Here is a 12131-nt window from a genome sequence, read left to right on the forward strand (position 1 = left end):
TTCTCAAAATCATATTTTTTTTATTAAGTTTACAAACTCTGGGAATAATTTCCTAGGCCCCAAAGGACTTTGTGGGGGAAAGTGAAAATCTACGTTCTAAGAACTGCGACTAATTCAGGGGTCACCAACCTTTTTGAAACCAAGAGCTAGTTCTTGGGTACTGATTAATGCGAAGGGCTACCAGTTTGATACACACTTAAATAAATTGCCAGAAATAGCCAATTTGCTCAATTTACCTTTAACTATGTTATTATTAATAATTAATGATATTTACACTTAATTGAACGGTTTAAAAGAGAAAACACGAAAAAAATGACAATTAAATTTTGAAACATAGTTTATCTTCAATTTCGACTCTTTAAAATTCAAAATTCAACCGAAAAAAAGAAGAGAAAAACTAGCTAACTCGAATCTTTTTGAAAAAATACAAAAAATTATTTATGGAACATCATTAGTAATTTTTCCTGATTAAGATTAATTTTAGAATTTTGATGACATGTTTTAAATAGTTAAAATCCAATCTACACTTTGTTAGAATATATAACAAATTGGACCAAGCTATATTTCTAACAAAGACAAATCATTATTTCTTCTAGATTTTCCAGAACAAACATTTTAAAAGAAATTCAAAAGACTTTGAAATAAGATTTAAATTTGATTCTACAGATTTTCTAGATTTGCCAGAATAATTTTTTTGAATTTTAATCATAATAGGTTTGAAGAAATATTTCACAAATATTCTTCGTCGAAAAAACAGAAGCTAAAATTAAGAATTAAATTAAAATGTATTTATTATTCTTTACAATAAAAAATATAAATTTACTTGAACATTGATTTAAATTGTCAGGAAAGAAGAGGAAGGAAATTAAAAGGTAAAAAGGTATATGTGTTTAAAAATCCTAAAATAATTTTAAGGTTGGATTTTTTCTCTAAAATTGTCTTTCTGAAAGTTATAAGAAGCAAAGTAAAAAGATTAAGGAATGTATTTAAACAAGTGAAGACCAAGTCTTTAAAATATTTTCTTGGATTTTCAAATTCTATTTGAGTTTTGTCTCTCTTAGAATTAAAAATGTCGGGCAAAGCGAGACCAGCTTGCTAGTAAATAAATAAAATTTAAAAAATAGAGGCATCTCACAGGTAAGTGCTGCTATTTGAGCTATTTTTTAGAACAGGCCAGCGGGCTACTCATCTGGTCCTTACGGGCTACCTGGTGCCCGTGGGCACCGCGTTGGTGACCCCTGGACTAATTAGTGACTCCCAGAGCCCAAAGAAAGTCTGCAGGATTTAAGTGTTTTCTATTGGGGTTCCAGTACTCTGGAACACATCTGTGTTCCCCTCCAAGGTTTCTCTTTGTGTGCATTGGGTGGAGTTTTCTCTTGCCCTGATGTGGGATCTGGGCCCAGGATGTTATTGTGGCTTGTGCAGCCCTTTGAGACATTTGTGATTAAGGGCTACATAAATAAGCTTTGATTGACTGATTGACCACCTTTTTTCTAGTCTTATATTTTTTGAGACTAACAAAAAAGCACAAGTGGTGCTTTACGATCTAACATTCCAATTGTATTGATGTCTTCTCTGGCTGTAAAGCATGAGTCATAAAGAGAAACTGAATCATAGTGGTGTCCTTAAAGGCCTACTGAAATGATTTTTTTCTATTTAAACGGGAATAGCAGATCCATTCTGTGTCATACTTGATCATTTCGCGATATTGCCATATTTTTGCTGAAAGGATTTAGTAGAGAAAATCGACGATAAAGTTCGCAACTTTTGCTCGCTGATAAAAAAAGCCTTGCCTGTACCGGAAGTAGCGTGACGTCACAGGAGCTAGTATTCCTCACAATTCCCCATTGTTTACAATGGAGCAAGAGAGATTCGGACCGAGAAAGTGACGATTACCCCATTAATTTGAGCGAGGATGAAAGATTCGTAGATGAGGAACGTTACAGTGAACGACTTGAGAGGCAGTGATAGACGTATCTTTTTTCGCTCTGACCGTAACTTAGGTACAAGCTGGCTCATTGGATTCCACACTCTCCTTTTTCTATTGTGGATCACGGATTTGTATTTTAAACCACCTGGGATACTATATCCTCTTGAAAATGAGAGTCGAGCACGCGAAATGGACATTTAAAGTGTCTTTTATCTCCAAGACAATACATCGGTGACACACTTAGCTACTGAGCTAACGTGCTAGCATCGTTCTCAAATGAAGATAGAAACAAAATAAATAAACCCCTGACTGGAAGGATAGACAGAAGAGCAAAAATACTACTAAACCATGTACATGTAACTACACGGTTAAAAATTCTCAGCCTGGTAAGGCTTAACAATGCTGTTGCTAACGACACTAAGGCTAATTTAGCAACTTAGCAACCGGAACTCACAGAACTATATACTCTCTCCTTTTTCTATTGTGTAGATCACAGATTTGTATTTTAAACCACCTGGGATACTATATCCTCTTGAAAATGAGAGTCGAGCACGCAAAATGGACATTTAAAGTGACTTTTATCTCCAAGACAATACATCGGTGACACACTTAGCTACTGAGCTAACGTGCTAGCATCGTTCTCAAATGAAGATAGAAACAAAATAAATAAACCCCTGACTGGAAGGATAGACAGAAGAGCAACAATACTATTAAACCATGTACATGTAACTACACGGTTAAAAATTCTCAGCCTGGTAAGGCTTAACAATGCTGTTGCTAACGACGCTAAGGCTAATTTAGCAACTTAGCAACCGGACCTCACAGAACTATGATAAAACATTAGCGCTCCACCTACGCCAGCCAGCCCTCATCTTCCCATCAACAGCCGTGCTCACCTGCGTTCCAGCGATCAACGGTGCGACGAAGGACTTCATCCGTGGGTTTGGCGGCAAGCATCGGCTAGGCGTCTTCTATCAGGGTAAGTAGTCCTTGTTGTGTTGCTGTAAGTATTGTACTTAGCCGCTAAGACACCGATCGATCCCACCTACAACGTTCTTCTTTGCAGCCTCCATTGTTCATTAAACAAATTGCAAAAGATTCACCAACACAGATGTCCAGAATACTGTGGAATTTTGTCGAAGAAAACAGAGCTTTGTGTATTGTGTCCAATAGGGCCCAAACACTTCCGTGCATTTTATGACGTCACGCGCATAAATCATATCCAAAGGAGATTTTCAACCGGAAGTGTGGCGGGAATTTTAAAATGTCACTTTATAAGTTAACCCGGCCGTATTGGCATGTGTTGCAATGTTAAGATTTCATCATTGATATATAAACTATCAGACTGCGTGGTCGCTAGTAGTGGCTTTCAGTAGGCCTTTAAAAGTGAAAAGATGATCATGTGGAGTTCACACATGTGCGGTCAACAATGTCCAGCATGTGGTGTACCTGCGTCTGGGTCACAATGGGAACTCCTCCTATGATCTCAGTCTTATAGGACACTTGCTTCTTGGGTCCCACCGTGTCCTGCAAAGACTTGTGGTTCTCGGAGTTCTGCTGGCCGTCGGACACTTTTGGAACCTGAGGAGAAGACGCAGACACACCCGTGTAACACGGGATGGTTCAGAGGGAGAGGTGGGACAAGCCCCTTCTCTAAAGTTGAAACAGGCGGACAGTGACAAGCCTCTCAACACTAAAGAGAACAAAGCCTTGGACTTATTACAACAATTGTCAGCCGCTCTAGTTGTAGAACCTCAGACTGCTCAAAGAAATAGGGGACATTTACTTCTGAAGGTGACTTGGAAGATCATCTCACCGTGATCTTGGTGGCTTTATTGAGAGCGGTGACCCAGTCCACCAGGTCCTGCTGATCATTGGCCTGCAGGAAGTACTTCCTCATCCCGGCGTTGATGACTAACGGAGACAACATATAAAACAGTACTGTGAGGGTCATCACAACTTCATACACTGAATGTCACCCAGTTCTGCAAGACTTTAAAGAAACAGACACGGTCTCTCCCTGGCATGTTGAAGAGAACAGTTCATCAAGAGTACAAACAAGTTAACTACTGACATTACAGAAGGAGTCTAACTCCTCCTTCACACACTACACTTTTAGAGTCTTCAAAGAAAGTGCTGAGAACAACACATCACACTTCACCTGCTCAGTGGCCTTGTGGTTAGTGTGTCAAACCCCGGCAGAGTCATACCAAAGACTATAAGAATGGGAGCCATTACCTCCCTGCTTGGCACTCAGCATCAAGAGTTGGAATTGAAAGAATGATTCCCGGGCGCGGCCACCGCTGCTGCCCACTGCTCCCCTCACCTCCCAGGGGGTGATCAAGGGTGATGGGTCAAATGCAGAGAATTATTTCGCCACACCTAGTGTGTGTGTGTGTGAGACAATCATTGGTACTTTAACACCTTCACAATAATAGCATCCGGTCTGACCGCGCTAAGAAAAATAAAGGTTTTAAAAAAGTACCTCACTTAAAGCACTTATTGATACATTTACAAAATGATTATGCTAAAATATTGGTCCAAATTGTCCAAAGATGTATTGCACCAATTAATGTGATGATTTTTGCATTTCATTAACATTTATTATACACAAAAAGCACAAACTCTACGGTGGTAAAATAAGTAGGGGTGATACTCGAAACCGGTTTTCCCGGTTGTTTGATAAGAAATGAACCGAGTCCTCGGACTCGAATCCCTTTTTGAGAACCGGTACCCGTTATCGAGACCACTATAGTAAATAAAAAGAGTCGGTTTTTTATTCGAATCCCTCGGAACGAATCCCGTCCCGACCAGAAATGCTCCGTGTGACATCACAAGAAATGGCGTCACGTAGCTCAGTCATTAGGCGCAAATAGGGAAAGCAGGAAAAAAAAATGGACGGGAAAAAGCGCTCCAAGGTGTAATAAAGTTCAAAACAAAAAGGTATAATCCAATGAATAACTTTACTGAGAAATTTGAGCAGGGTAAAAATACCCGAACACTTTTACGACCAACCTGAAACATAGCAACCAGGCTAGCAACGCACCTCCTTTACGGCAGCTGTCGCAACGTTCTTAAAGCAACCGCAGCACATACATATATATACAACACATCTCCCTTTTTTAACTTTTGTTTTTCTTTACTTGTAAACAAAACAAAATCACACTGTATATGTGTTGTCTCCCTAATTATAAATCATGCAGACGGGGCGTGTTGGCTGAGTTCTTGACGTTTACTTTCACAGCGTGCTCATAATAACCTCATTCTTAGCTGCCGGGTGACGATATGCAACACTTTTCGGGGCTACCGCGCATGCTCGTCACTCCCGTTGCATGCTGGGTAGTGTAGTTGTTATATTCCCTAGCTCATAACATCTTTCCCCCTATATAAAGAAATAATGTTAACTCAATAAAGTGTATTTCTTTTTTAGCTTTAACTTTTCATTTTTTAGCATTGTAACCACATTTGCAAACAACTTTTCTCTTCATAGAATTTTCTTTCAATAAAGAAATAAAGTGCAAATATGTCAAAGCATCATAACAAACAGTTATGTCAAATAGCAGCAGAAGTGCACTTTTTGGAGAGCTGTATTATTTTCAGTTTTGTGCCCAAGGGACTGATTTTATTTAACACTATATTATTATTTATACACCTATAGTGATCACAGAGACAGGTTGCTTTTGTGTTACTGTATATATTTGTTTTTATGAAAAATCACACTTAATATACTTTGGGTAACAACAGTCAATATTTATTTATTTTATTTTATTAGGGGGGTAAAAGTCAATATTTATTTATTTATTAGATTAAATTGTTTTCTTATATAATAAAATTGAGCTTTTGTTAAACCAAATATTGTGTGTTTTTTTCCATATACAACAACCTATCTGGACTCGATAAGAGAATCGATAAGGAATCGGTTCGATAAGAGGATTCGATAATAGGCTCGAACTCGATAATTTCTTATCAAACATCATCCCTAAAAATAAGTGTAAAAGGTCAAAAAATGAATTACAAACAAAACGGAAAAACTGATTTGTATAGTTGTTTATATTGCTATTGTTATTTAAATGTATTGCTATTATTGTTATTTTACTCGTTGTAGTTTATACGTTACTAATTTATATCCAGGTTTTTTATAATAATCGTGTAATTAATCGTGATTACAATATACATTTTTAAAAAGCTGACTGAATTTTTATCCTTAAACGCTTTTAAATCCAAACAGAGCATTTGAAGGAGCCTCAGTTATCTGTAACTCTTACTTGATGTCCATCCGGTCATTTTCATTTTATGTGTAACTTTACTGCCTCTTGGCCAGGACTCCCTTGAAAAAGAGGTTTTTCATCTCAATGGGATTTTTTTCCTGGTTAAATAAAACATTTTTAAATTTAAATAAAAATGTTGATTAATATTTTGGCCATAATGGTCCAGCCCTACAACAGGAGCACTTTAGTGTTTTGAGGAACTTGCTGCAAATATTTGAAAGTCCAAGTTTTGAACTAAACTCGGCGGTGGGGTCTGGTGTCATATCTGGGTTGGACTTGGCTCCCGGACTGCCAGTTGAGTAGTCCTGGTATAGGCTCTAGCGCAGGCCTGGGCAATTATTTTGACTGGGGGGCCACATTTAGAGAAAAAAATTTGTCTGGGGGCCGGTATATCCATTTTTAGGAACACTAATACAAAACCTCACAATAATGTCTGATTGAATGCTAAAAACTTTATGACAGAACCGCCTTACAAAAACGTAATGGAATTTTACATTTTTCTATGAGCGATAAAAGACTGAATATTTAAAAAAATATGAATGTCACACCCCCTTTCGATCGACATATTTTACAATCAAGTGAAACGCAACAAAAATGCAACAAACAGTGAAATATGAACGCGAAGGGTACAAAATAAACCCACCTACAATCTGATACATCTTATATTTGCTGAATTCCCCCCAGGGATCAATAAAGTACTTTCTATTCTATTCTATTCTATATATCACTAAGCTTGCTTTAGAACTTTGTTGTGAAAATCTCCTTCCGTGTCTGTGGAAACGCTTCCCGCCCACACTGCTTGGTGCCTCGTCTGAGCTGCAGTGACATAGATCAGTAGTTTTTTCAGTGAATTGTTTTTTAATTCAAGTACCCCCTAATCAGAGCAAAGCATTTTTGGTTGAAAAAAAGAGATAAAGAAGTAAAATACAGCACTATGTCATCGGTTTCTGATTTATTACATTATAACAGTGCAAAATATTGCTCATTTGTAGTGGTCTTTCTTGAACTATTTGGAAAAAAAGATAGTTTTTTATTTATATTTATAAAGGATTTTTGAATTGTTGCTATTTTTAAAATATAAAAAAAAATATCTCACGTACCCCTTGGCATACCTTCAAGTACCCCCAGGGGTACGCGTACCCCCATTTGAGAACCACTGACATAGATGACCAAAGTAACTAATTAGATTACCATAGTAACTGGTATATCATCGATAAGATTAAAGATTAAGATTAAAGTACCAATGATTGTCACACACACACTAGATGTGGTGAAATTTGTCCTCTGCATTTGACCCATCCCCTTGGGGAGCAGTGGGCAGCAGCGGCGCCGCGCCCGGGAATCATTTTGGTGATTTAACCCCCAACTCCAACCCGTGTTGCTGAGTGCCAAGCAGGAAGGTTATGGGTCCAACCTACCGATCTAAGCGCAGATTCCAACCATTGAAATACTTTGTATAGTTGAAGACTCACGGTCATTAGTAGGGATGTCCGATAATATCGGCCTGCCGATATTATCGGCCAATAAATGCGTTAAAATGTAATATCGGAAATTATCTGTATTGTTTTTTTTATTATCTGTATCGTTTTTTTTTTTGTTTTTGTTTTTTTTTTATTAAATCAACATAAAAAACACAAGATACACTTACAATTAGTGCACCAACCCAAAAAACCTCCCTCCCCCCATTTCTTTCTGTTATCAATATTCTGGTTCCTACATTATATATCAATATATATCAATACGGTCTGCAAGGGATACAGTCCGTAAGCACACATGATTGTGCGTGCTGCTGGTCCACTAATAGTACTAACCTTTAACAGTTAATTTGACTCATTTTCATTAAATACTAGTTTCTATGTAACTGTTTTTATATTGTTGTACTTTCTTTTTTATTCAAGAAAATGTTTTTAATTTAGTTATCTTATTTTATTTTTATTTTTTTAAAAGTACCTTATCTTCACCGTACCTGGTTGTCCAAATTAGGCATAATAATGTGTTAATTCCACGACTGCATATATCGGTTGATATCGGTATCGGTTGCCCTTTGAGACACTTGTGATTTAGGGCTATATAAATAAACATTGATTGATTGATTGATTGATATCGGTATCTGTAATTAAAGAGTTGGACAATATCGGAATATCGGATATCGGCAAAAAGCCATTATCGGACATCCCTAGTCATTAGAAAACATGAGTGCACATCATAATGGCAGCTACACTTTCCATCTTTAAGATCTAAAAAAATTATTTGGGAACGTCCGGCGGGCCAGATTGAAAAGCTCAATGGGCCGCATGTGACCCCCGGGCCTTCATTTGCCCAGGTCTGCTCTAGCGACAACTCTGGTGTTTTGCGCGACGTTTCATTTGCACAAAGTGTCAATTTCAAGAGCCTGAGAGGTTTCCCTGTGCTGCAGCACAGGATGTGACAATCTCTGACTTTTCTTTGAGCCGTTACGAGAGGAGCGGAGTTTAGTTTAGTCTACATGACGCTGCGCTCCTCAGCCGCCTACCCGTTTCTCAGCCTGATAGTCTTCCACCTCGGGCCAAAAAGTCACGCTCCTTTTTCACAGAGCAACTTGTCATTTGAAATGAACGAGTCCTTTTGGGGCCGCCGTTTTGAAAGATGAATGACATTAAAGCTGTGTGAGAACATCTGGTCAGGTAATGGTGCACGAGCAAGACCTCTGCCACTGTAAATAATGCTGTGAGAGTATAGCGGTCTGTGCGTGGGAGTATCCCGTGTGACTCACACCGTCAGAGTGAAACCTGTGCATGGGAAAGCTCTCACACGGATGGTGGCGTGTCAGATACTTTAGAGCAGGGGTCACCAACCTTATTGAAACCAAGAGGTACTTCTTGGGTACTGATTAATGCGAAGAGCTACCAGTTTGATACACACTTAAATAAATTGCCAGAAATAGCCAATTTGCTCAATTTACCTTTAACTCTATGTTATTATTATTAATTAATGATATTTACACTTAATTGAACGGTTTAAAAGAGGAGAAAACACGAAAAAAATGACAGTTAAATTTTGAAACATAGTTTATCTTCAATTTCGACTCTTTAAAATTCAAAATTCAACCGAAAAAAAGAAGAGAAAAAGTAGCTAATTTGAATCTTTTTGAAAAAATTAAAAAAATAATTTATGGAACATCATTAGTAATTTTTCCTGTTTAAGATTAATGTTAGAATTTGGATGACATGTTTTAAATAGGTTAAAATCCAATCTGCACTTTGTTAGAATATATAACAAATTGGACCAAGCTATATTTCTAACAAAGACAAATCGTTATTTCTTCTAGATTTTCCAGAACAAAAATTTAAAAATAAATTCAAAAGACTTTGAAATAAGGTTTAAATTTGATTCTACAGATTTTCTAGATTTGCCAGAATAATTTTTTTGAATTTTATTCATGATAAGTTTGAAGAAATATTTCACAAATATTCTTCGTCGAAAAAACAGAAGCTAAAATGAAGAATTAAATTAAAATGTATTTATTATTCTTTACAATAAAAAAAATAAATTTACTTGAACATTGATTTAAATTGTCAGGAAATAAGAGGAAGGAATTTAAAAGGTAAAAAGGTATATGTGTTTAAAAATCCTAAAATCATTTTTAAGGTTGTATTTTTTCTCTAAAATTGTCTTTCTGAAAGTTATAAGAAGCAAAGTAAAAAAAAAAAAGAATTTATTTAAACAAGTGAAGACCAAGTCTTTAAAATATTTTCTTGGATTTTCAAATTCTATTTGAGTTTTGTCTCTCTTAGAATTAAAAATGTCGGGCAAAGCGAGACCAGCTTGCTAGTAAATAAATACAATTTAAAAAATAGAGGCATCTCACTGGTAAGTGCTGCTATTTGAGCTATTTTTAGAACAGGCCAGCGGGCTACTCATCTGGTCCTTACGGGCTACCTGGTGCCCGCGGGCACCGCGTTGGTGACCCCTGCTTTAGTGCAAAACCACCTGCCAGTGTGAGCGTCTACCACCGCTTGTTGGTAAACGAGGCCTCTGCAGTCACACTCATTGATGTATGTAAAAACATGCGGCCTACAAAACGCTCTAAAAATAACCTCCTGACATCTGTGAATCAGTTTCCCATTTGAGTGGCGACATCCTGTCAGAACGTCCACAAGGTCACCGGCTTACACACACACACACACACACACACACACATTCCCATAAGTCAACTTCTTGTCACAGACAAGCACTTCCTGCAATTGAAGCGAGGATAAACAACAACAGGGAATAATAGGACCTTTACTCAAATAAACAGGGTGACATGATTCTGCCTGTCTTTTCGGAACTAATTACCGTAATTTCCGGACTATAAGCCGCTACTTTTCCCCCTCGTTCTGGTCCCTGCGGCTTATACAAGGGTGCGGCTTATTCACGGCCTGTTCTTCTCCGACACCGACGAAGAGGATTTCGGTGGTTTTAGTACGCAGGAGGAAGACGATGACACAATGATTAAAAGACTGACTTTTCATATACCGGTAGGCTGGTTATTTTGATAACGTACAGGCGAGCACTTTGTATTACTTTGCACCGTTGTATTATTTGTACTCTGCACGAATGCTGTTCGCCATGTCAAAGATGTGAAAGTTTGATTGAACGATTGAAAGATTTATTGTTAATAAATGGGACGCTTTGCGTTCCCAAACAGTCATCTCTGTCCCGACAATCCCCTCCGTGGTAGCAGGAACTCCTATATACTACGCTAATTACACATCAAAACCCTGCGGCTTATAGTCGGGTGCGGTTTATGTATGGAGCAATCTGTATTTTCCCCTAAATTTAGCTGGTGCGGCTTATAGTCAGGTGCGGCTTATAGTCCGGAAATTGCGGTACAATGTCTTACTGGCCTCAGTGTGCAGATGAGAGCAATGAATGTATGAAGTCATGGCAACTGCTGTCCAGTGTGCGCGGTGACATGAACAGCATTTTGTGCGCTAAAAAGGAGACAAGTGGAGGTCAGGCAATGAAACAATGCCTTTGTTGACGATGAAAATGTGAAGGAATGTCCATGGCCCAATTAACACCTCTATTTAATTACCCAGAGTTTCCTACTGTTGCAGGGAGTGCATCTACAAAGGCAAATAGTTTCCAGGGTTTAAAAAAAAGCTTTGACTAATGTGGCTGTAAGCATCCTCTTGATGGAGTTTTTAATGAACTCCACAAGATGGCAGTAGCTGTATTTAACTACAGTACAAGTGGTCAGCGTTTGACATCAGCTTCATCTAGCTCTGTATGCACTTGAAAATGAGTCACGCGTTGTTTGCAATGAATTTATCAGTGATATTAATGCTGACTGAACACTTTGTTCCAGATCAGTATTACAAGTCTCTGTGGTGCAATACTGTTTTCATAAATGACCATGTGGTTAAAGAGGGCTACTGCACGTTCTCCTTTCTACTGTCTCAGGCACTCCAAATGATGACCTGGTGACAACTAACAGGTTAACACTCCTGGCCACAAGCAGATGGAGTGACATTGGGGACAGCCAATCACACATGAGCAAGAAAGGGCACATAGCCAATGGATGAGTTTGTGGCCAACATAAAGTTGAGATGGGCCTAGTTTGACCCGTGGCCATTTAATACTGTATAGCAGGGGTCACCAACCTTTTTGAAACCAAGAGCTACTTCTTGGGTACTGATTAATGTGAAGGGCTACCAGTTTGATACACACTTAAATAAATTGCCAGAAATAGCCAATTTGCTCAATTTACCTTTAACTCTATGTTATTATTAATAATTAATGATATTTACACTTCATTGAACGGTTTAAGAGGAGAAAACACAAAAAAAATGACAATTAAATTTTGAAACATAGTTTATCTTCAATTTCGACTCTTTAAAATTCAAAATTCAACCGAAAAAAAGAATATCATTAGTAAGTTTTCCTGATTAAGATTAATTTTAGAATTT

General features: G+C 37.8%; 1 protein-coding gene across 27 annotated transcripts in view; it reads right to left on the reverse strand.

The window, feature by feature from the left end:
• LOC133657659 (pleckstrin homology domain-containing family A member 1-like) overlaps nucleotides 1-12131 on the reverse strand; it is an 89399-nt gene that overhangs the window by 39955 nt on the left and 37313 nt on the right. For all 27 annotated transcript variants that reach the window (XR_009827327.1, XR_009827325.1, XR_009827328.1 and 24 more), the window contains 2 exons: nucleotides 3747-3844; nucleotides 3380-3511 (listed from right to left, as the gene is read on the reverse strand). Coding sequence is in view for 8 of the 27 variants with exons in the window: in XM_062059256.1 (XP_061915240.1) it covers nucleotides 3380-3511; nucleotides 3747-3844 (230 nt within the window). In the remaining 19 variants the exon portion in view is untranslated. The remainder of the gene's footprint in view (nucleotides 1-3379; nucleotides 3512-3746; nucleotides 3845-12131) is intronic.

This window comes from Entelurus aequoreus, linkage group LG09, assembly GCF_033978785.1.
Source record: "Entelurus aequoreus isolate RoL-2023_Sb linkage group LG09, RoL_Eaeq_v1.1, whole genome shotgun sequence".
In the NCBI taxonomy this organism is placed as follows: domain Eukaryota; kingdom Metazoa; phylum Chordata; class Actinopteri; order Syngnathiformes; family Syngnathidae; genus Entelurus; species Entelurus aequoreus.